Below are 25,947 nucleotides of genomic sequence, written 5' to 3'. Positions count from 1 at the left end.
ATACTTTTTAGAAGATAATTTAAAGAGCCTTTCTATTTATCCAATAGCGTGTAAATAAGATAATAAGAGTTTATTATAGCTTAAATAAAGTCTCAAATTCAAATTTTAAATATGAAACTATATTAAAATTTTCGATGAAATATTTTGCCACGATAATATTCATCCAAAAGACCTCTCTATTTATCTCTGAATTTTTATTTTTGAAAAAAGGACAATCAAAATATGGGGTTTAGTTAGAGATTTTGCCATTTAATATATACACAAGAAAAAATGTAAAATGAAGTTGCAGGGGGTCACATTCACAGATAGGTGCAAGAATTGGACAACTGTTAGAACTTACTGGAACTATCTTTTTATTAGTCTTTAGCCAAACAAGAAAAAAGGCCAGATAAGCAATAGTAATGTGGGGTCATAGAATGTGCAAGAAACCATATGATAATCTCCGGATGGGGCGGCAAAGCTAAGTTAATTTAACACTCACTCTTCTCTCTACAGTCAATACTCATACCCCCAATAAATACCCCCTTCAGTTCCTCGCACTATCACCACAATCTAGATTCAGGAACAACGAAAGAAAAGAACGTACTCTTTTATTAGCCTTTATTTTCTAACATCTTTTTCTTGCAAAAAGAAGCTATGGGCAAGGATGTTGAAGTTGGAGGCCACGGCGGCGAGTTCCATGCCAAGGACTACCATGACCCGCCACCCGCACCATTGATTGATGCCGAGGAGCTTACCAAATGGTCTTTTTACAGAGCTATTATTGCTGAGTTTATTGCCACGCTCTTGTTTTTGTACATCACTGTGTTGACTGTCATTGGCTACAAGAGTCAGACTGACCCTGCCAAGAACGCTGATGCTTGTGGTGGAGTTGGTATTCTTGGCATCGCTTGGGCCTTCGGTGGCATGATTTTCATTCTCGTTTACTGCACTGCCGGTATTTCAGGTCAGTATCAGCATATATAATAGTAGCTACTGTCTTGTAATGCAAGTATGACACGCGAAGTTTCTAAATTTAGAAATGTTTAAATTGTGCAGGTGGACACATCAATCCCGCTGTGACTTTTGGGCTGTTTTTGGCAAGAAAGGTGTCTTTGGTGAGAGCCATAATGTACATGGCAGCTCAGTGTTTAGGTGCCATATGTGGATGTGGGCTAGTGAAAGCATTCCAGAGGGCTTATTACAATAGATATGGTGGTGGAGCTAATGAGCTTGCTGATGGCTACAGCACGGGCACAGGATTAGGAGCTGAGATTATTGGTACTTTTGTTCTTGTCTACACTGTCTTCGCTGCTACTGATCCCAAGAGAAATGCCAGAGATTCTCATGTTCCTGTATGTAGCTCCTCCCTTAACGATCTGACTAAGAGTAGACTGGAATTGGAATTGAGATCTAATATAAATGTTCTATGTTTTGAAACTATAGGTCTTGGCACCACTTCCAATTGGGTTTGCCGTCTTCATGGTTCACTTGGCTACGATTCCTGTCACTGGCACTGGAATCAACCCAGCAAGGAGTTTCGGAGCTGCTGTAATCTACAACAAGGAGAAGGCATGGGATGACCAGGTATGCATTTACTATATATTGTTCTTCTAAAATAATTTCTCATCATATTTTCTGAAATCGATAAGTTCTGATCAACTATGCTTTTCATCTCATGAAATTAAGTCTTCTTACAAAATTATTTTTATTATTTTGCAGTGGATTTTCTGGGTTGGACCTTTCATTGGTGCTGCAATTGCTGCAATCTACCACCAATATGTGTTGAGAGCATCTGCTGCCAAGGCTCTTGGGTCATTCAGGAGCAGTTCCAACATATAATTTTACAAGAGAATATGTGGTCACCATAAAATTTCTGGCCATTCCGAGTTTTATCTGGTCCTTTGTTTATGATTATGTGTACATTATTATGTATGATTATTATCTCTGAGTGTGCTTGGGGACTTGTTTTATTTGTGCCCAAATGTTGCATCCACTTTCTTCATCTCATTTTGCTTTTCCATTTTAGTGGCTTTGTACTCATGAAGAAGATGTTGAAAAAATTTATGATCAAATGCTTTGTGTCAATTTCGTCCTATCTCCACTTATTCCACCATTGAAGAAGACATTTATCTAACCACCCTTGAGTAGTCACTCGAACAATTAATTCTCTAATTCTAAACTTTAACATATTTTATTGCACAAACTCATTGCACCCACTTTTAAATCTACATTTTCTACAACCTTAATTGAATTTGTCATCCCTTAAGTTAAATCTTTTTGGCCCTAAACACACGAAATGAGTTATGAAGTTTTAAAAAGTTTTTATGAGAACTCAAAGATACCATTATTCCATTACTTCTACCACTATATGCATATTCAGATTGCATAATTGCTCACTACAAGAATTGGGTATTTATGGTTTATTAAGAGCTTGAGTTATTTATTTTCTTATTAGTAATGAAATTGAACTGTCTTTGTTTGTAAATTAAAATTGTATGATGATGATGATGATGCTAGAATTGGAGTTGGGGTAGTAGGTTTCATTTTCCTACCATGTACAGCCTAATACTTAACAAAAAGTCATAGGTTTTATTGATTTTAAATTTAGAGATTCCCCAGCAAGAAACTCATTAATTGTTTTTCCTGTCCAGAATTTGAGTTTTGAATAAAATAAGAGACAATTTTTTAAATAAAAATAAAAGACAGATCCACCAAAGTTTAGGATAATGCCATAATCATTGCATAAATAATGTGGCACTAGTTTAGAAACTGGGGTGTGTCATAATTCACATTTATGAGGCAGCAACAGAATGCATAATTGTGAAAGATTGTTAAGAATAAGGCCTAATATAAAGCCAATGCGAAATTTAAGCTCGATTCGATTATAAAATTAGAAGATTTAGTAGTAAAATATAAATTTAATGAATGTGATTGAATTGTCTTTTAAATCTCAAACTAGATTTAGTAAAATATTCAAAATGCTCGAATTTAATTAATTCCAATTAGATAATTCAATACTTTTTTTGTTGTAATTTTTTAATTTTAAACTAAATTTAAATATTATATCAAATAAATTTGAATAAATTTAATTGAATTTAAATCATAAACATATTTAATATAATAATTAAAATAATAAAAATTAATTAAAACTTAAATTTAATTTTATAAACTACTTGAGTAATTTGAATTTAAGATTTATAAAATTATAACTCAATCATTTTTTAATATCTTTTGATCTCGGCTCATTTACACTAAGGTACCACAATGAAAGATAAGTGTCTCGTTCAATGACAACAAGGTAGAATAGAATTAGTTGTTTATTCGCATCGTTATTATTATTTTAATTATAAAATTAAATTTATAAATATAATTTAATAAAATTTTAAATTTTTAATATTAATTTATAATATTTTAAAAAATAATAGCAAACTAACTATTTTTAAATTTTTTAATTATTTTTAAAATTTTATTAATGTAATAATATAAAAACTCTTTTAATGTATTTTTTTTTTAAATTTAACTTGTTCCTGTCTGTTCTGGTCTTTTGTGTAATGATAAACAATGATGAATTATATGTGTCATGCTTAGACCTGTTCATGGGCTTGAACCCATAAAAAATCCGAATTTTTGGGGCCGGGCTTGGGATTTCCATAAAAATCCAAGCCTGGCCCGGCCCGGCCCGATGTTTAGTTTAATTAGAAAAAAAAAATGTCATACCTAGCATTTAAACTTGTGACATTTAACTTATAATTAAGTGCTACTTACCACTTAGCTACCTATTATTTTTGTTTATAATTTTATTGTTATTAATAATATATTTAAATAAAACTAAACTCAAGCCCGATCCGAACCCACACAGCCCGACCCGTATTTACAGGTTTAACAATTGGTCGGGCTGGGCCGGACTTTTTAAAAAAAATTCAAGCTCGGGCTTGGGCTAAAAATATTAAAAAATTCTCGGGCTTGGACGGGCTCGGGCTTGTTCAAAATAAAGTTAAGCCCGGTTAGGCCCGGCCCGAGCCCGGCCCATAAACAGGTCTAGTCATGCTTAGTACGGCCAAAGCCCATATCAACGCTTAATGAAGATCCTTGTAAAATGATTATACCTGGAAATTCACCTATGACTATACCTGGAAATTCACCTAATCATAAATACTTTCAAGAACCTTAACATAATAAAGCATTTTCGCTTTGTAATAAAAGGATAATTCAAGAATTGCCCAATACATAAATAAATGCTTTACTCTAAGGTTTTTCTTTTTCTCTTTGAGAATCTTAATCTAAGACTTTTCATATATATGATTGTGCAATTCATTTATACGACAAAACAAACGCATTCATAGAGAGAGAAAAAAAAATGTATGTCTACGGCATGTCGTTTGGGTTATAGGCAGCCGGTGGCTCATTTATAGGGAAAGAACGTTTCAAATTAACATTACTCGTATAGGACATCTCGTTTAGAAATAGCGGATTAGTATACGGAAGGGATGATCCTTTGCCCTCAGTTATTATCAGAGGAAAGTTCGCATCTTGGCTGTACTCGAAAGGTACGTGTTTTGGCTTCCCCACCTTCTCTTAATATCTCTTTCTCTGCCATTTTCAATTTTAGTTATAACTTTGATAACCAAAACACTCTGTTCGATGCATCAGAAAAAATTGAATGCGAGATCTTTCTTTTGAATGCTTGATCAAATAATTAATCTTAAATCAATCTTGTCATTGAAAAGTGAGTGTCCCATTTGCAGGAATAAAAAATGGAAGGCAATAGCAGGAACCGAGGTGGAATTCAGCAATTGTTGGCTGCAGAACAACAAGCTCAACACATTGTCAATGATGCCCGAATTGGTACAGTACCTTCAGAATTTCTCTCAACTCTCATGTAAATGACTTCAGGATTTTGTGTATCTTTGTTTCTTTAGATTATTTCGTTGGCAAATCAAACATACAGATAGTGTCATATGTGTGCTTGTGTGTTTTGCTGGAAAGGGTTTCTCTCAGGTTTTGCCTTTTGGCATAAATGCACAATGTTGATAATTGCCCGTCGGTTGCAAATCTAAATCTATATATAGGCAGTGTATTTTATGTGTTTGCTGAATGGAAAAACTCGTATTCTTGAAGCACTAAATTTTTTTTCAGTTCTCTGATAGTATTTTTTGTAGAAAAGTACTTGAAAGATGGTTACGAGATTTACTTGGATGTGCAATTATATGTGAAAGTCTGTTTCCTAACTACTTTTGTGTCGTGGGTTCCTGCTTTAAGCAAAACTGGCAAGACTAAAACAAGCAAAAGAAGAAGCTGATAACGAGATTGGTGAATATCGATCCCTTGTGGACCGTGAGTTTCAGATGAAAGTAGCAGGGGTAATTTACATGTATCCATTTCCATATTTTCATAATTAAACTTTTAAATCATGTAGTTCCATGTAGCTTCAAGTGTTTCTTTTACATTTGTTATGTTGTGATATGCTTTTTTACCTTTTATGTCATGAAATGACCCTTGAAGAGCACTGGTGATTCAACTTCTAATGTGAAGCGACTTGAACAAGAGACAGATACAAAGATTAGTCACCTGAAGGCTGAGGCTGCAAGAATATCTCGTGATGTTGTCAACATGCTCCTGAAGCATGCCACAACTGTGAAAAACTAAGCCTGAGTGTGCAAATGGTCAAAATAATTTGTTTATTTTAGCTTGGCTTATCCTAGATATTAGAATTCTATGACTTCTTCTGCATGTTTACAAGTTGATATGTCCTTTGTTGGAAATAATTATACAGACACCGTTGCTATATACAAATTATCAGTATGAGTTTGAATTCGTCTAGGAAGAATTTGTTTTTTTTTTCTTCTTTTCTTCTGCAGAATGTGGCAGGATATTGGATTTTCTGTGATCACTTTTATACATTCTTCTTTTTGTTAATATGTTCATTGAGTTGGTTGTGTAGTATTCATATACATGTAAGAGGAATATATACACTTGAGAAGGTTAGATTGTAGCATCTCCTCAACGAGTCTGTCTAACAGAAATCCATGAAAAGCTACATACCTGAGCCTTTCTGTTAGTCTTATTGGTGAGATGGATGTTGACTATTCAGATTTTAAGAACTTTATATCTTAAGTTAGACATCTACTACTCTGTTTTTGTTTTTGTTTTTCTCTTTAGAAGAATGGATCTAAATTTCCCTACTTTAGTAGGTGTGAAGGAAAATAAATCATTCAAAAACCAAAATGAATGCACTAACAGAATAATTGCACTTGTACCAAAATTGATTAAATTTATAATAATTATATAATTAATTTTATCCAGACGTGACGTGGTAAATCTGAGTCTACTAAAAAATTTATCGGTTTTCTTAATTTAACAATGTATGGTAACATTCTGAGAGGTGGTAAAAAGCTGACAATGTTACCAAACCATTTGGAAGCCTTGTAGGATACCCTCTTGACTAATGAGCAACTATTTACTACTCAAAACTAAGTAATCTATTATGTTTATTTTTCAACATAATAGGAATCTAAGAGTAAAATTAAACCCTGGTATGGAACTAGATGGAATTGGAATTCAATAAATAATTTTAATTCCATAAAAAAAATGGAATTAGAAATGGACCGTGGGTTGTAATTTTTTTAAAACATAGTTTCAAGTTAGAACCAAACTGGCAATCTAGGTCCAATTTCTATTTGGCACTTAGGCCTGTGATTAGAGCTAATTAAAGAGTCTATTTGGACTCCTATTATAAATTTGTTTATCATTATCATATCTAAATTGCGCTTTTTGGCCAATTGAACATCTGCTTATAAATAACAAAATTGATTGGCATTAAAGCAAAAGAAAGGGGAATTTTATTTGATTTTTCTAATATCAAATCTAGCCAACAAACAAAATCTAAAAAGATTGTAACTACATAAACAATCCAAAGTAAATAGCATCTTTATATATCTAATCTCCACGACATACCACATGCAACAGTCAGTGTCTAGTAAACAAGTGGGTTTGCTGCTGCTCACCATCTTCTTCACTCGAACAATATTAATGCAAATGCAATTCTCCTTGCCTTTAATTTCGTTTCTCATTCCAAGTAAGGATCATCCTGTGGCATTTCCTACAGATTTTCCATATCCTGCTTTGCCTTCAAACTTGGAATCTATTGAATGATCTCCAAAAATATTTTAATCTAATCAACTGATGGGCCGTTATCTCTGGCGTGAGTTATTTATTTATTTATTTTTATCTGCTATTTCTCTTTATCCTGAGATAAATATTTTTAGTTTCTCCTACTTGGATAGCGAAGAACATGATAATGACAAAACCCAGTTGCATAATCTTCCTCAAATATGTAGTGGGGTAGAAGTAGCAATCAAAATCTGAACTTCGATATGCTTAGAAAGAACAGGATGTAAATTAATGCAAAAGGGTACCATAAATGGATTGTAAAACCCGACCAATGAGATATGGATTTTGGAGGATTAGGAGAAGGTGGTTGACTAGGGTACAGTAAAGAGGTGCATGCAGTGGCTATATATATATATATATGACCACCATCATAAGTCCTTTTCTTCCTCGGTAGAGTCCAGACAGCTGACCAAACAACCACGTGAAATGATCGATTATTTCATCAGGAAAATGATATGAAGGTGATGCAGCAAAGCTTGATTAAGTTGGTGGTTTCAAGTGGAAAAAGAATAACTTATATTATATTAACAACAAGAAACATGTCTGAATAATGTTATATATCTACCCAAATCTAGCATTTAGTAGAGAGATCCATTATCATAAAAGATATATTCGATGGTAAAATTGATAAAATATAGTTCTTTGAACAATTGAACTTGATATATATAAAGAATATTATCACTGGTAACATGGATGAATATGAAAGCGAAATGTTATATGAGAGAATGTCAATAATTAAAGGAATTCATGTAAGAAAATAAAAGAAAACAAGAAACAAACAGCCCTTTACCACATGTATTGTTCATAAAATAATTAAATAGTTTATTGTGATAGAGACAAAATTCAAGAAAAGGGACCATAAGCTACATAATTGATGTGTCATGAGAAAAGTAGACTCAGTTAATACTGAAGGGAGTAGACAATTTGCTAATAAGTTGGATTGTCTAAGTGTCCATTCATTGAAGTGGAACCATTAATTATGCAAAACACAAGTGTTTAATTTACGACAGTGTCATCACTTAATGTAAATGTCACAATTCATGAAGATCACTTGTATCTTCTTTTACTTCTTTCTTTTAAAAAAATAAAATATAATATATATGTGTAGAAGATCACTTGTATCTGTACCTTTTGTGCCATTATACATTTATATTGTTTGATAATTTATTTATGCAATTTGGTGGGTGGTGGCCATTTTAAAAATTCTAAAATGGGTTCATCTTGGATTCTGTATTGGCTGCTTCTCGATCCCCTTTCTTGCTCTTTTTGCATTAGTGGACTGGAGACAGTTCATTATACACTATTGTTTTTTCTACAAAATTCATTATATGTTGGTTTGGTTCAAAGGTTGAACTTATTCATACTTATATTCATAAATTGAGTTATTGTCTGCGTTCTACAATTATCAAGAATCCCTCATGATTAGACCAACTAAACCAATTCAATATGTGTTTATAAATTATGTTGAATAATGTTGTACTTAACAATTATCTACTTTTGTTATTAGTGTATTATTATTTTAAAGTAAAAATAAATAACCTAATGATATGTATATCAGTTTTATGAAAATTTATTTATTCATTTTTAAATAAAAATTAAAATTGCTGTTACTTAGTCCGATTTAATTATGAAATCGAATTGAAAAAATAAATTAAGAGAATATGTCATGAATTATACAGTGGACTCGGGAGGAGCGAACTCGCAGTAAAGGCAAAGACTCGGGAGAATTATTTCAAGCGACACATTCGATTTTCTCCATCTTCGGTGAAAAGATTGCCCTATTGATGGAAAGAGGGAATAGATTCCCCAATTGTTAAACAGAGGGAAATCTAACAACCAATAACCCACGGCATAACGGCAATATTATATTTCGCGGTAAAATTTGCCTTCAAAGTGTCTTAACGGTCCAACAACAACACTGTAAAAATGGTGGCAACACCCATGTTCTTGCATCGTCACCTACAACATCATCATCACAATCACTACTCCGACTCTACTCCAAGTCTTTCAACAGCACCACCAAACCAGCACCTCTACGCACAATGCTCCATTACTCCATTCCATGACATACCTGATACTACCCAATTAAGCCATGCCACCTTGTTTCACTCTCTTAATTCTTCTCTTTCTCTTTTTCTGCATTGGCGCATCTGGGTTCGGATCCATGGGACCCATCTCCGCTGCTTTTGGTGATAATGGCTTCTTCTGTGCCATTGATGCCAGTGGCAAGCAGGAGGTTATCTGTTGGACAAAGAACACAACTTTATCGTTATCATCCTCTAGTCCGCCGTCTACTTCCTCTGCTTATTTTAGCAGCATTCCTGCTATGGCGGCTTTATCTGGCGGCGAAGGGTTTCTATGCGGCATTTTAGCAAACAGTTCACAAGCATTTTGTTGGAGTTCAGGTGGTCTAGATCTTGTTCCTTCTATTTACAAAAATACTGCTTATTTCCATATTGCTGCTGGGAGGAATCATGTATGTGCTATTAGAGGATCTTACTATTCCGATCATGATTCGGGTACTATTGATTGCTGGGGGATTGTAAAGGGTGCTAATAATAGTTTAACTTCTATACAAAGCAGCAATTTTTATGATCAGTCTATTAGTAATCTTGTTTTCAGCAAAGTTGTTTCTGGTGAAGGATTTAGCTGTGGAAGTGTCAGAGAAGGTGGAGCCTTTTGTTGGGGGCCTAACTCACTGCGCTTAGGTGTTTCAAAGGGGTCAGTTAATTTTGTTGCTTTAGCTTCAGGCATAAGTTCTGTATGTGGGATTCTGGAAGAGTCTAATGAGGTACAATGTTGGGGCACTAGTAATGATGTCTTTTTAAGCCCTCCAGTTGGGACCCAGTTTGTGTCTTTAACTGCTGGAGCTAACCATTTTTGTGGAATTAGGAAAGATAATCATGCTGTTGAGTGTTGGGGGAGCTTTAATCTATCCTCAGCTCCAAAAGGTGGTTCTGGGTTTATGGCAATTGCTTCTTCTGATTTCACTACATGTGCAATCAGGGAAAATGATTTGGTTATTGATTGCTGGTTTATAAATGGGACTTCGCCACCGGAGTATAATCCTCCACTGGAGTTGTGCAGTCCTGGGCTATGTGGTCCTGGCTCTTGTGCTGATGGGGAGTTTGTTTTCAATGCAAGTATGCTCAGTGAACCAGATTTGACAAGCTTGTGCGTAAGGAAGGATTTAAGAATTTGCTCTCCATGTGGGTCGAATTGCTCTCAAGGTTTTTTCTTGTCTAGTCCATGTACTGAGAATACTGATAGAGTATGCACAGATTGCTCTCTTTGCCAGAACAGTTCTTGTAGGGATGTTTGTGGGATGCAACCATCTGAAAAGGAGAAGCTATGGCTTCACTTAAATAGATTACAATTAGTAATCATAATTGGATCAACTGTGTTAGGTTTTCTATTGCTAATCATCTGTTGCTATATTCGTCCATGTTTGATTGCCTCTCGGAAAGAAGAAGGGTCCAAGAAACAGTTCAAGTCTTGCATAGGAAAATCTGAGTTGGAAACTGATAATGCTTCTGATTCATGCCAGCCTCCATCAATGACTTCTTGTCCTGGTGTCGCTCAAGTATTCCGACTGTCAGAGCTAAAAGATGCCACCAATGGGTTCAAAGAGTTCAATGAGCTTGGTAGGGGAAGCTATGGTTTTGTTTATAAAGCTGTTCTAGCTGATGGGAGGCAAGTTGCAGTCAAGAGGGCAAATGCTGCTACGATAATCCACTCTAACAGCAGGGATTTCGAAATGGAGCTGGAAGTTCTATGTAATGCCAGACATTGCAATATTGTGAACTTGTTAGGTTACTGCGCAGAGATGGGAGAGAGGTTGCTTGTTTATGAGTATATGCCCCATGGCACACTTCATGACCACCTCCATAGTGGACTTTCTCCTTTGAATTGGAGCCTTAGGCTAAAGGTTTCAATGCAGGTTGCAAAGGGACTTGAGTACCTTCATAAAGAAGCTGAGCCCCCAATCGTCCATCGCAATGTCAAGACTTCAAACATTCTTTTGGATACTGAGTGGGGAGCACGAATTGCAGATTTTGGGCTTATCACTTCAAATGAGAAGGATTTTTGTGGAGACATGAAAACTGATGTTTACGACTTTGGAATTGTGCTCCTAGAGATTCTAAGTGGAAGAAAAGCATATGATAGAGATCACACACCTCCAAGTATAGTTGAGTGGGCAGTTCCATTGATTAGACAGGGTAAAGGAGCTGCAATAATTGATGAGGATGTGGCTCTTCCAAAAAATGTTGAGCCCTTACTTAAACTTTCTGATATAGCAGAATTGGCTGTCAAAGAAGATCCTAAAGACCGTCCTACTATGTCTGATTTGGCGACCTGGTTGGAACAAATTGTGAAGGATACCTTGTAGTCTTCAAATTGGATCCTTAGGTGTTGGGTGAAATCGAACTGATAAAGAAGGTACTTGTAACAGCACCTCAAGTGAGCAATGCTATTTTGTAACTGTATATTTTTGAGCTTCTTGTACATGATGCTGCTTAAACATTCTTTCTATGACATTTTGTGCTTGAATCCTTTATGCCCAAGAAACATAAAAGGGATTCAGTCGTTACAATATGATTCTACATTTGTTCTATTTTCATGAAATTTTATACAATAAAGTTTCCTCCTTGTGTTGAAGGACAAGCTCCATATGTAACTACTACCAGACGGAATAATGCTCCGCAAAATATCTTATTGTTTCATTAAAACGATGTCTCTTCTACACATTTACTCAATTATATATGCATTATTTACACTTATCTAGTTACCAGCTCAAGTATCATTAGATGTTGATGCAAAATGGTCATGGTTTAACTTCAACTTTCTTGTTTCTTAGACTCGTACCTCAAACATTGCACCTCAAACATTGCAGGTGGCGTCTTTGCAACTGTATTGAATTAATTTTCCTCCCATTTTCTTCCCTTTCCACACCACGTCTTAAGCCTTAAAGTACACACTGGTTAAATATGTGAAAATACCAATATAGATGAACCTAGCAAGCAGGGCATAATTAAAATGTTCGACCTACCCAACTGCTAGACACTTCTATTCAAGCCTAAGCAATCTATCTGCTAACAACTTCACTTTCCAATACCCTCGGCTCTTATGTCCTTAATTTTGTATTCAGTTCTTGCATTATTGGATCAGAAACTAACCCTTACACCAAAATCAGCAAAAACAGTTAAAACTGCAATTCAGATTTTATTGAGCGTTCTCAAAGCTTTGAGTAGCCGAGCATTTGTAATCAGAAAGGATAATAGACGTTAAGATTTATTGTGGGAGCGCTGCCTTGTAATCCTTTTAATTAGGGTGGGACATTTTCTTGTCACTACAGCCTACGGGCCTGTTTAGATTAGCAGTTGCATTTAATTAACTGCCAGTGCCAGCAAATGGCAGCTAGCTGTTCAGGACTAGTGATTAAGAGCCTATACCAATCACTATTTATCAAACACTTCAAAATAATGATTGCGGTCCAACTCCAAGCACTTGCTATCTCTAACACCTGCCTTGCTAGTTCAATTATATTTTTACATCTATGGAGGAACGAATGATTTAATGAGGTCAAAAGACTGATCTCTAGAGCAAGAGGAGTTTCAGCTAGTGGCATTAATGTTAGAGATGGTGAGAAGAAAATTTCTTGGCTTGGTTCACATGACATAGAACTATACTTGAAAAATTCAGGCGGTGGCCATGGAGAAGAATCCAAATGCATCAAACAAACCCAGTCCTAGACAAAGCAGTTTCAGAAGAGGGGAAAAGACATTTACTTTTGATCCTGAAAAACTGAAAAAAAAAGAAAAAAAAAAAAGACCTCAGAGACTAGATGGGGCTCAAAAAGAAAAGCCAACATCATCTGTTCTCTCTTTATCTCCTCAAAGCTTCTTCGTAACTCATAGTAAAGCTATACCTTCACCAAGTTTAGAGACAAAAAATGCCAGAAAAGAAATAACCTCTCAGGTGGAGTGATGCCTTTAGCTATATACCTGCATTACGCCAAATTGCCAACTCAAAAGCTATAGCTAGTTGGTTTTAATGGAAAATAAAGTGATGGGGGAATTAGTCGTCATCTAGAAGCCAGTACAGTCCTATTTATACTTGCCTCTCCTCTTTAAATGCTCTTTGCTACTTGAGTTTTGGTGCTTCCAAACTGCATGCAGGCACTTTCAGGCCCAGTTCACTTGTGTCCACTTGGTAGCTATCGACATCGCTTTCTATCCTGCTTTGAAATTTCAATGCTACAAATAAATAATGCATGCTTCTGTTTTGGCATATCCTAAGCTACTAGACATAAATGCGTGCAGCTTAATTGTGTGCCTGGCTCCCTGTATGCCATTTGTGAAGTTCATCAGAAGCTTGGTGGTCTCTGCAGATGGCATGCAAGGAGCCATGCATGCTGCTATGCATTTTCTATCAGGGAATGGAATGTTTCTCTCAATTCATCCTTCGTGTGCATACATTTAATATGCCTATCTTCCACCTTTCTGGCCATGAGTCAGAAGAAACTATATATCTTAATCCACCATCTTGCAGGATCCCTTTCGATGACTTTCTTCCCCGCTTTTGAGGATTTTTTTACTTCTAACAGAGAGATAATGACCATATATTCTATCATGATCTTTTGATTATGCTTTATCTTTCTTTGTTTTTCTTTCATAAATATTCTACAATTGAATTTTTATCCTGCCATGAAGCTTGCTTTTTTCTGTTCTTTGTTCTGTATCTCCTTTCAGACAGATTCTGAGTCTAGGAACTCAAATTGGTATAGAGTTGTAGCTGACATGAAGAAAGAGGGAACTTGTTAAATGAATGAATTGGCATAGAGATATACATGCTTTACACTTCTTTGTTCCTGGCGGTATTTGCTCACATATGCTGCAGTGACCAGAAGTTCACTAAAACACGAAGGTGGTGCGGCTCCTTAGGGAAGGAATTGCCTGTTTGAGCCAACTTGTTCGACTTTTTTATGTATAAAATTATCTCTTTCTCCAAATATAATAGAATTAGTACTTCCTTAGGTATATAATTTGATTCTTGGTGATACTATGAACATGTTCTTCTTGTTGCCTATGTGAATGTAGTTTAATCTTTTCAAGAATGTCATTTTGCAAGTAAATTGTTATTGATTCTGTTTTATATTTGAAATAATGTTAACAATAAACTATTTGTTAGTCTAGGCCATGATTGGCTTTGGCCATTCTTCTTTTCTGTACTTAAAAGAAAATTGAAGAAAAGTTTGGTGATATAGAAAGCAATTCGTAATGCAAAATGCAGAATGATCGAACAGTTTTGCATATATCATCTGCCCTCTCAAGTTCTGAAGAATGATATATACAGGTAATATATAAACTATTATATTAAAAAATAGATATTAAATAGTGATTAGAAGAATTAAATATGAGACGTCAATTTTTGCATATTACAAGGTCTTAATCAAGAAGCATAGCTTGTGATAACGAAATTCGGATGAGGTCAGAAGATAGACCCGTACAGATGGTTTACTGAGCTTGTACTACTAATGTTAGAGATGATGAAAACAAATTCCAATTCTGTTTCTCGGCTTGATCCACATGATTTACAAGTGATACTCTGGAAGATTCAACTAGAGGGTATGGAGAATCCAAATTGCTCCAAACACTTGAAGACAAAACAGTTTCAGAGGATTGAAAAAATCTTTTTGCTTTTGATCCTGAAAAAAGGGGGAAAAAGAAAGAAAACCAAAAGGCCTCGAAAACCAGATAGGTGGGGTTCAAAAGAAAGAATTGCCAACCTCATCTATGCATTTCTATCTCCACAAAGCTTTCTTTCTTTATTACTCATTTTAAGGATATGCAGCACAACCTTACAACCCTCACCAAATTTAGAGACAAAACAAAACAAAAAAGAATGCTAGAAAAGAAAGAAACTTTCAGGTGGAAGGATTCCTTTAGCTTTGTCTGCATTATGCCAAATTGCCAACTCAAAAGCTAGATAATGGGTGTAAGCAAGTGCAAATTGTCACTTACAAGTTAAAACGCATTGCAGCAAGTAGGGTCTTATTTATTCATGCCTTTCCTCTTGTATTGCACTTTAAAAATGGTTCACCTTTATTGCTTGATTCCAAACCCCCATGCAAGACACTTCCAAGTCCAATTACTGCCATAAATTATGACTGCTAATTCATCCTGGTTTGAAGTTTCAACTTTTTTTCGATGCTTCAGAGTATAATGCAAATTTCGTTATTTTCTTTACTTTGCATATCTCAGCTCAATTCACTAATTCTATGTTCCTTTCTAACTTCTTGTGTGCCTGCCATTTGCAGAGCTCGTCGGGAATTTGGCGGCCTATATGCGAATGGTAGGAGTATAAGCAAACCACCTTTTTTTATTTTTTTATACTCTGGTGGCATGCCTGATAGATATAAGTTTCTTTCTATTTAATAAGTTTTGAAATTTTTTATTTTTGGTAATTTTCTAAAATTCCACCACTCATAAGCACAAATAACAAAACATTAAGGAAATGGTATATAGAAATAAAGAATTCATTTTTTAATTATTTATTTTTAATAATTAATAATTACAAATAATATTTTTTTAAAATTTAATAAATATCTAATATTATTATTATTTACTTATTTAATAAGGAAATAAGTTGGTTCTTTAAGGATTTATGTATTAATTAAATATTAAAATTTAAGAGAAATTATTCTCTTTTAATTTTCACTGAAACTCTCTCAATTCAACGTCTTCCATAACGGCATTGAAATGACAATTAGTTATCTTATAATAGTCATGTAGATATATGTATATATTAGTGTATCTTTAGTAGGGTCATTTTGTAAAACCTATAATTCTACCAAGCCTCCATTCATTTTTTGCATGCCTGTTTGACTGAAATTGGTAAGTAAGAACACTCAAAGGAAGAGTTTAATCTTTATTTGTCTTCTTCCTTTTATAATTCTTGTTGATGGTTTCCTGCTTTGAAGATTGTTTTTGTTTGTTCTGTCTTCTTCTTTATTCACATTTCATGTAAAGAAAGTTTATGGTATAAAACTATGCTGCCAACCCAAATCATTAAGCTAAATGATACATTTTTAACTCTAAATCTATGCAGCGCCGAATTTATAAAAGAATAATAGTTTTATGTTGGACCGTTTTAAACACCAAAAATTTATAAAAAAAAATCTTTAAAATATTTCGCCAATAAAATCTTTGCTATTGAAGTTGTAAAAACATATTTTAAAGAACTAGCATGATAACATGTAAAAAATTTTAAAAAATTCTCTCTTTTTAAGGTTTATTATTCTTAAAAAATACGCATGGCATCGCATCGCATTGTATTTTTTATTGTATTTCACTGCAAGAAAACTCTAGTGAATGTTAAGAAAATGATTGAAGAAAATTTATAGCGATTTTATTTATTTATTTCCGTTCTGATGTATCTATATTCAACGGCTGCAATTTTCAATCTAAATCATATACAGCAACTCCTCGTGGAACATATATGAAAATAAAAAAGTTTGACCATAGCAATGTGTTATTTGCTTTTTCTCCCCTCCTGTTCCATTATAGACTAAACAAACTAACAGTATAAATAATCATTTCTTTCCCTTTCTCTGCGTAGAAACAGACAAGAATTATTTAAAATATACACTACTGCGTGTGCTCATCGTGTAGGTTGCATCCCTAGATGAAGAAGAGCTTTCACATGTCTGGCTGTGATGCAATTTTACACCCATTAAATTGGAAACGCATCCTGGTTGACAAATTTGAATATCTTTAATGTCGATTTCATTAACCATCATTTTTACACAGGTTGACATCTGTGGGCGGAGCTTCGCTATTTCTTGTACGCAAAGTAGGCCCACTATCAAGAATCTAAGAGCATCTTCTTCTTCTTCTTCTTCAAGGAAGTTCATAATAAGAATAGGATCAATTATCTGTAGAAGCTTGTTTTCGTTGTAAGCTTCCCATGCCTGCAAAATTTCACACAAACAACATAATATTTATCTTTATACATAAGGTTGTGTCCAAGAACAGATAAAGGGTCTGCTTTGCCTTCCTATATAAACTGCATTAGGCGGCGCCAAGGTTTCAGGTAGAAGAGATACATAACTGAATAATCTAAGTAAGCTCGAAAAATCAATAAAGATTACAGTTTCTACCTTCTGAACGAGGAAATGTTCACCAAGTTCCAAATCAAAATCAACAGCTGATCGTCCGCTGATAATTTCCAATAGCAGTACTCCGAAACTGTAAACATCCGATTTTCGTGTCAAATGACCGCTAAGGGCGTATTCTGGAGCAAGATATCCTCTTTTTTTGCATATACAAATCCAAAACACTCATCAGCCATGGCTTTGTCTTTAGCAGTATAAGCAAAGAAACAAGAATTTAAATGCAAATAAATTAGTGAATGATCATTACAATGTTCCAGCAACACGAGTACTGACATGAGAAGTGTTGTCTCTTAGTATTCTTGAAAGACCAAAATCAGCCACTTTTGGTGTAAAATCTTTATCAAGAAGAATGTTGCTAGCTTTGATATCTCTATGCAAAATGTGGGGTTTGACTTCCTCATGGATATAGGCAAGCCCTCGAGCAACTCCGAATGAAATATTTCGCCTTGCTTCCCAACTGAATTTCATCCTGTTTTGCTCTTTCCCTATTATTTTAATTTTTTTTATAATAATTTTAACATAACGAACAGATTTCCTAACATAAATATTCAAATAGCACATGATGTAAAGATATATGTATGCACAAGAACTTGATCAAGAAATCAATAGTTTGATTCATGTACACCAACTTACCAAGCAAGGTCTGTGTTAAGCTGTTGTTTTCCATGTAATCATAGACCAAGTATCTGTTAGCTCCATCAACACAACATCCTTGAAGTTTAACAAGATTTTCATGCCTGATATCAGACAGTGCAGCTAACTCGGATATGAATTCTCTCTCTCCACGCATTGATTCAAGTTCGACAGAAAGAACTTTCACAGCTACGATAGAACCATTTTTCAGCTGACCCTTCAAAGTCAAGCCAGTTTTACACATTAATTAGTATTTTCCCTTCGAACACTCTAATTGATTTCCTTTTTATTCATGTAATGGAAAGTGGGAAGTTAGTAATTAATTACCATGTATACTGAACCAAAGGCACCTTCTCCAACCTTGTTTGAGGAAGAGAAGTCGTGAGTAGCAATCTCCAGTTCTCGAGAGGAAAATATTTGCAGGTTTCCATGTTTTTGTTCACCTGGTTTTTGTTTGGTTAGATATATGAATAGAAAGTAATATTGATCAAGAAAGCTGATCAAGAACAACGTAGAATAGAGCAGAAAATAAAGAAGAAGAAATTTCTAGAGATATACGCAAAACATATACCAAATTGTATAATAAGCTACCTGTACTGATTGTACTGATGGCAGGTCTTGAGTTAGGGAAGGATGAGCAGAAGGAGAAACAACTATGGAACTTCATGTTTGCAATTGCACACCTGGTTTGGTTTTGGAAAAATGCTGAGACGGGTCCGGATCAAGACTGTTTTGGATGATAGGGAAAGAAAAGTTATACAGAAGTTTAGTTTTAGATAGGAACACAGATCAATTGGCAGTATCCATGGATTTTGACTCGGTCAACATGGAGGCTTTTGAACTATTCTTTCTTCAGTTCCCATTTGAATGTATTATACGCATATGGTGAAACTGTGTGATCATTATCATTCTTATAATTGGTCATCATCGAGTCTTGCATCTACTCTAGTCAAATTACTCCTGCATTTTTTTCTTCTTCTTATTTTGGAAGATTTTAGATGATGCACCTCAACCACGTCTAAATGGAATATGAAGTCTTGACTAAAATTTAGATGCAAATTGTGAATATTCAGACATTAATTATGTTAGTTAATTCTCACCTAATCTGCAGGCTCTTCTAGGAAATCGCAGTCAAGATGAAGGTCTTGTTTTCTTTCTTAGCTTATCTTGAATCGATATCTAAATTCCCATCATAATTATTCAGTTAATACTTAATTAATAGTTACTAATGAGTCTTTGGTCTCTTTCTTTTCTTTCTTCTTCTGATGAATGAGTCTTTGGTCCAGTGGTTAAGGAATATGAAATTAAATTAGATTTAAATTTCTGGTTCTAACCTCTTTCCATTCAGAAAACTAGGCTGATCTTTTTTGGTGTGTCCTAAATTACAAGTCACTTACTTCTTTTAGACGAGTATCAATTTGTTAACAGACTTAATTTCATGTAATGTAAGCTTCAACCAGTTACAAGAATGGTAGTTTGGAATGAAATTAAAGAAAAGGCAGCTTACCAATATAAATGAAGGGGTATTCGTAAAAAGCACTAAATAAGAATCATTATGTTTGTGTGACTGAAGAATCTTTAATACCGATTTCATCTCCTTCAAAGATCTAAATTTACAGTTTTACGGTTCATGCAGCAGTTTGAACATGTCGCATTTCAAACTCAACAGTCGTATGTTCTTAAGATTGTCAACTTAGAGTCAGCTTCTTTTGAACTGATGAAGTTTGCTAAAAAGTAATACTATTTCCCCTCCTTATATAATACATATTATGTCGTTCAAAGCTGAGAAAAATCTTAATACTGATATATTATATTATTCCCTTACCATCCAAACCATTGGTTTCAATACCTAAAGACTGGGACAATCAAAACAGACCTTAACCTTAGATAATAAATTAAAACTGTTCGACTTTAAATCAATGATCAAGACATAATCTATGTTCAACTTGAACATAAAAAAAATCATAGTTCCTTAAGTAGTGAGTTACCTTTTTAATCGGTCAAGTTTTAAAATCTTATGTTTCTATCATTTCTTTGTTATTTGAGACTAACTTGATGGTGGAAGTAGCTGTTCATTAATCACATACTTAAGATTTTAAGTTTTTAAGTTAAAAATCCTTCAAAATGTATGAGGTATTATTCAATCTTGTTTTGGGTGAAGGTTTATTTCATGTTAATTTGGATTGTAATTTGTATACTTTATAGCCTTGGAATCCTTATTCATTCATGTGATGCATTATCTATTTCACAAAAAGAAAAGGAATTTTTTCAAAAATATCTATAAAAAAAATATTAAAAATATCATTTTTTCTATTAATTTTTTTTAAAATATTATAAATTAAAGATTATTTTAAAATTATGGTGGTATATGTTAGATATACTTTTTTTAACAAAATGGTAATATATTATTAACAATTTGGTATATATTTTCATAATTTTTATGATATTTAATTTTTGTTATATGTTTAGTATATGTCCGATATATATTTAGAATCTATTTAATAATATTAATTTAATTGCAGGTCAAACCATGAAGAACCGAATATACATATAATTAGTATCTAAAATTATTTTTTAATAATATAATTTATTTTATATATAAATTACATTTGTTTAAAAAAAATTAAAAATCATCATAATAAGAACTTATTTTTGTAAATGTAAAGTAAAAATATATATATTAGGTATGTGTTGGATATATATTAATAAAAAATTTCAATTTGTTTAATTTAAATATTTTAATTTTAAAAATTATTTCTCTTAATAGCAATAATATCAGTTTTAATTGTTTGATTTAATTGAGATTTATATAATAACTCTTGTAATTATTAGAAATTAAAAAAATAGTATTATAATAATTATCTTATTATTTTATATTTCTGTAGAATTATTAAATTATAACATAATATAATAAAAAAAGGTAGAAACAAATGAGATCAATTCGATAAAATTCGAGATATATTAAATATATATTTGATATCTGAAATATTTTAATATATATATATATATATATTTATTTATTTATTTATTTCTTTCTTTCTTTCTTTCTTTCTTTCTTTCAAATATAAAAAATTAAAAAAGTAAACTCTAAAAATTGGCATATATTATATTTATCTTAGTATATGTTGGATATATTTATAATTATAAATATTATCTTTTTCGGAAAAATGCCAAAAATAGCAGCAAATAGTATACGCTCAATAAAATATAGTATTCATTAAATATATATTTGGTATGTGCAACTATTTTTATTCATATAGATTGCATATTTATAAAAATAAAAAAGTAAATTCTTAGACAATACTGCACATTACACTTATTTTATGACATGGTGGGTATATAATGTATATGTTAGCTATATATTAAGTATATGTTGGGTTACTTTTAATCAAAGTTTCAATTTATTTAACATATTTTTACTCTGAAATTTAATTTTCTTTCAATAGCAAAAATATAATATCAGTGTTTATTCAAAATAATAGAATAAATTCAATTTATTTTAATATATGTTTTGTATATATAAGGTACTTAATATATTTATATTTTTATAGAAAACATAAAAAAGTTACAATAAAATAGTATACGTTTCACAGATTTCGGTATATATTTCATTTTTTGGATAGAAACACTGAAAATTATATAGAAAAAGAAAAAGGATAAATAATAAAAACTAGAAGTATTGAGAGAATCCATGACATGAGAAGGGGAGTGGTTGTCTTTATCGAAAGAGAAGTGGCTGAGGAAGGAACAAGCACCGCCGAAGTAAAAATATCGGTGATTACTGTGACTTCGCCAATTACTATCTAAAAGTATTGATAAGTCTCTTGTGAAGAAGTGGAGAAACAAGAGAGAATTGATGGAATAAGATCATAATGAAGAAGAGTTAAAAAAAAAAAAGAGAGAATAAAAGCTTTTTTATAAACAATCCCGTAAAAAAGAAATTTGAAAGTCTGCAATATTTTTCAAAATGTGGATTGTATATATTTGAAAATAAAAAAGATCTTATCTCGTAAATAATATTATTTCAAAAAAGTCAATAGTTTATGTAATTTCTTTAAAAAAAATTGAAAAAAATTAAAAAAATTATAATAAGCAGAAAACAATGTTTTTATTAAAAATATAATATGCGAATGCGATATTGTGCTTTTCTATTTTAAATATGTATTTACTAGGTGAAATGCAATATATAATTTAATTTAATGTCATCATATTTCTTTTTTAGACGATATGTTAGCATCATATTAAACCCACATGGGTGAGTAAACAATTTGACAGTATATAGCAAAAGATATTTAAATCTATATTTTATTAAGAATTACATATTTAAAAATTAAAAAAACTGTGACAAATAATACTAGCTTTAAAAATATATATCTACCATTATAATCTAGTTATTAAAAATGACAATATACATTGAAACACTATACCCATTCATAATTAATATACTTGATTAATTAAAAAGTGATTAAATTATTAAGTTTAATTATGTAAAAAAAAATAAATTTGATTACTCAAGAATTTTATTACTTAATAAAAATGATTAAATATAAGATTATTGTATAAATTTGTTAATATATACTTTATTTATAGTGTAGTTGTTTTACCATTTTCAAGAAAATGAATATACTTATGCTTTAGGGGAAAATAAAAATATTAGAGCTATATATATTTAAAATCAGCACATTCAATGGACAACAGCAAATGGAACCTCTGGATGGCTGTCATTTCAATGTTATCTAATTATGAATTTGATACCAAATAGTGATCACTCCTTCTCTCTTTGATTAACTATCAAATTTAAAATAAATAGAATACTAAGAAATTCTCCCTTTTCTCAACCATTCTCTGGTAGCCATTGGTGTCATATTCAAGGAAATGATTGTTAATTTTGATCTTAGTAACTTTAGTCAATTAACTATAATTCTTGTTTTTTCAATGTATATTAGCAAATGATCAATTTGAGGTTTAATCAGGCTAGTGCTAGATTAACTTGTAAACATTAAAGTTTAATCTAACTTCATTCTAGCTAGGAGAATAATTAGTTTTATTATTTTATAGATAACTCAATATAGCAGTTAATAATATTTGAATTTAAAATGAAAGTATTTTATAAAATTTAAAAATAATTATTCACTGTTATTATTAAATAATTTTATTTTTAATTTCCCTTTCTCTCTCCTATTTAAATTATTCTCTTCATTTTTATAAAAGAAATACTTAACTTGCAGTATAATAAATATGCATATACCTTTTAAGAAGTTAAAATATTAAATAGAATTTTAGATATTAATAATTTATCTCTTAGAAATTCGACTTATATCCATTTTATAGATCTAAAAGCCACAACTACTACTTCTTTGGTGACTTTATAAACTTGCACTAAAGAAAAGTTTATTCAGGAAAAAAAGCTTTATTTATTTATTTATTATTTATTATTAATATTATTTTCGGAAAATGAAAAAAAAGAAAAGGAAAAAGCAGCCAACTTTTGCATAATCAAAATCCATAATCATGAATGTATTTGGTTGAGCTTTACGCAATCCCATTATACCCGCCACTACCATCACCCACTTACCCTTTTGCCTTTTGAGGAAAGATCCAAATAAGCTCCTCATTTTTACCCTAAAACTCCCTAAGCTCCTCTTCTTTTTTTTTTTTTTAAGGTTGAAATATGTGTCAAATCAATCTCACATGCCCTTCCCTCCCTTTTATAATTTAGGGTTTACAAGTCTCACTTTAAAGACAAACAATAAATAAGTAATTTTTTATAACTCTTCTTTTTTTTCTTTTCTCTTTTTTCCTCCATCTCTTTATTATATATTATGAAAATTGAGTTACTCAAAAAACTAGATTAATGCTCGCCATAAAGCGAGTTATCTTAACAATAATCAAATTATATTATTATAAATAAAATTAATTTTAAAATATCATTATCACTTTTGGATGTAATCACTTTTGATAATTATTAATAAAATTCTTTTTAATTTAAAATACAAGTAAGAAAAGTGAGATAAAATAAAATAAGAAACAGAGAATAAATATATGACATTAAAAATAAGAATAATTATTAAATTAATAAAATAATTAATTCCTATGAGAATAGAAAAATAAGAAAGAAAATATCAATAAAAATTTTGAAAATGAAGAGGAATATAAAAAGTTGTGCTTTCAAATGGCACTAAATAGGATATTAAGTGTTAATTGATCCTCAGAAAAATAGAAACCTTTTAAAAAGAATAGAATAAAAAACTTTAAAAGGAGAAGGTATATAAAAAATTATGCTTTTAAATGGCACTAAATAGGTTATTAAGTTCAAGTACTCTTATGAGTATAAATGTGATGATTAAAAAGAAAAAATAATTTTTTAGTTAATAAGATAATTATTTCATAATGAAAATAAAAAAATTTAATCAAAGTTAAAATTATGAGAAGAATTTGAAAAGGGATTATAAGATAATTATAATGGTGAAGAATTTAATTTACAGTTATTATCAAATTCTTGAATCAACAATTTAGTGGTATAGAAAGTGGAACTCTAACAATTTAGAGAATAGTATCAAAAATCATATGACATGCCCAGTAAGAAAGAGAAAATATGTGTTAAGATATTTTTTTCCATATATAGATGGATGTATTTTTTCACTTGTTAAGAAATATGATTTGATATGCAAATACAAGATAATAAACAAATGAACCCCAAAAATATAGGGAAAGAAAGAGAATAGCATAAAACAACAAATGTACGTATTAGAACTCTGAAATAAAATCAGAAAGAAAGTAAAACATCCAATACAAACTTGTCTTCACGAAGCCTCGCTTTGAATTATCAAACATCGCATCAAAGAACAAAAAAAGTAGAAGTTTTATGCTTTGCGTGTCACCTCTTCTTCTTCTTCAATTAATAATATAAAGAGAACAAAAATGAAAGGGACGATGGAGGAGCTCAGGCGCTGAAGAGAATTCTCTTTGCAAGTTTCATCAAAGACGCTTTAACTCTTGTGATTTATCCATTTGGTATTTTAATCTTTTTTTTCCTTCTTTTAAATAATTGTATGGTGATGCATGTGGTGATCTAAGTCTAATTTCTAATTTTTAAAAAAGGAACTGAAATGACTCTTTTAAGATTGTTATTTTACTTTAGATTAAAAGCTAATGTATGTGTTGATCTAAGCCTAATATCTAATTTTAAAAAGAAAAAAAAATAAAAACTGAAAGGGCTTATTTACCTTAAAAGATGGATATCTTACTTTACATTAAATGCTAGATACAAGTAAAAAATATTAAAAGAAAAAAAATTTAACAAGAATACCAAAATATAAAAAAAATCTGATTTAAAAAAAAAACTGAAAGAACTCTTTTAAGAAGGTTATTTTACTTTCATTAAAAGTTAATGCATGTGTTAATCTAAACCTAATATCTCATTTAAAAAAAATAAATTCAAATGACTCTTTTACTTTGAAAGATTAATGTCTTACTTTACATTAAACGCTAGATACAAATAGAAAGCATTAAAAAATATATAAATATAATAAAAATACTAAAAGGCAAATAAATAATTTCTGATTAAAAAAAAAAACTGAAAGGACTTTTTAAGATGGTTATTTTAATTTGCATTAAAAGCTAATGGATGTGTTAATTTAAGCCTAATATCTTATTTAAAGAAAAAAAAATTGAAAGGTTTCGTTTACTTTAAAAAATGAGTGTTTTACTTTATATTAAATGCTAGATATAAATAGAAAGCATAAAAAAAATATAACAAAAATACCAAAATACAAGACTCTTTTAAGATGGTTGTTTTACTTTACATTAAAAGTTAATGCATGTATTGATCTAAGTCTGAAAAAAAAAAAAAAACCAACTAAAAGGACTTTTTTATTTTGAAAGATGAATGTTTTATTTTACATTAAAATATTATATATAAATAAAAAAGAATTAAAAAAATATAACAAAAATATCAAAATGTAAAAAAATAACTCTAAACAATT

General features: G+C 31.5%; 4 protein-coding genes and 1 long non-coding RNA gene across 6 annotated transcripts; 4 read left to right on the top strand and 1 right to left on the bottom strand.

The window, feature by feature from the left end:
- Positions 1–494: 494 nt before the first annotated feature.
- Positions 495–2,067, top strand: LOC8284532 (probable aquaporin PIP2-2). The gene is made up of 4 exons (XM_002519493.4): positions 495–946; positions 1,039–1,334; positions 1,426–1,566; positions 1,702–2,067. Exons 1-4 carry the CDS (start codon positions 637–639, stop codon positions 1,819–1,821), a joined length of 867 nt encoding a protein of 288 aa, XP_002519539.1. The 5' UTR covers positions 495–636; the 3' UTR covers positions 1,822–2,067.
- Positions 2,068–4,373: 2,306 nt separating this feature from the next.
- On the top strand, positions 4,374–5,802 carry LOC8284533 (V-type proton ATPase subunit G1). The gene is made up of 4 exons (XM_002519494.4): positions 4,374–4,529; positions 4,728–4,827; positions 5,242–5,342; positions 5,485–5,802. The coding sequence occupies exons 2-4, from the start codon at positions 4,737–4,739 to the stop codon at positions 5,626–5,628; spliced, it is 336 nt and encodes a 111-aa protein (XP_002519540.1). The 5' UTR covers positions 4,374–4,529; positions 4,728–4,736; the 3' UTR covers positions 5,629–5,802.
- A 3,030-nt stretch (positions 5,803–8,832) lies between these two features.
- LOC8284534 (serine/threonine-protein kinase-like protein CCR1) lies at positions 8,833–11,817 on the top strand. Its single transcript, XM_002519495.4, has one exon. It carries the CDS (start codon positions 9,245–9,247, stop codon positions 11,540–11,542), a length of 2,298 nt encoding a protein of 765 aa, XP_002519541.2. The 5' UTR covers positions 8,833–9,244; the 3' UTR covers positions 11,543–11,817.
- A 3,475-nt stretch (positions 11,818–15,292) lies between these two features.
- On the top strand, positions 15,293–17,791 carry LOC125368699. The gene is made up of 2 exons (XR_007214460.1): positions 15,293–15,507; positions 16,965–17,791. It is a non-coding gene; the product is annotated as an uncharacterized LOC125368699 (long non-coding RNA).
- On the bottom strand, positions 16,542–18,822 carry LOC8284535 (putative serine/threonine-protein kinase). Of its 2 annotated transcripts, none has more exons than XM_002519496.3 (6): positions 18,554–18,822; positions 18,290–18,405; positions 17,963–18,179; positions 17,577–17,814; positions 17,315–17,465; positions 16,542–17,125 (listed from the first exon to the last, which is right to left on the bottom strand). In XM_002519496.3, the coding sequence occupies exons 1-6, from the start codon at positions 18,627–18,629 to the stop codon at positions 16,787–16,789; spliced, it is 1,137 nt and encodes a 378-aa protein (XP_002519542.2). In that variant the 5' UTR covers positions 18,630–18,822; the 3' UTR covers positions 16,542–16,786. The 2 variants fall into 2 exon arrangements, with proteins under 2 accessions (XP_002519542.2, XP_048226239.1); XM_048370282.1 differs by having other exon boundaries at positions 17,315–17,402.
- Between the last annotated feature and the right edge of the window lie 7,125 nt (positions 18,823–25,947).

This window comes from Ricinus communis, chromosome 10, assembly GCF_019578655.1.
Source record: "Ricinus communis isolate WT05 ecotype wild-type chromosome 10, ASM1957865v1, whole genome shotgun sequence".
Lineage (NCBI taxonomy): Eukaryota > Viridiplantae > Streptophyta > Magnoliopsida > Malpighiales > Euphorbiaceae > Ricinus > Ricinus communis.
The sequence above is the reverse complement of the archived record's forward strand: the minus strand, read 5'-3'. Positions and strand labels throughout refer to the sequence as shown.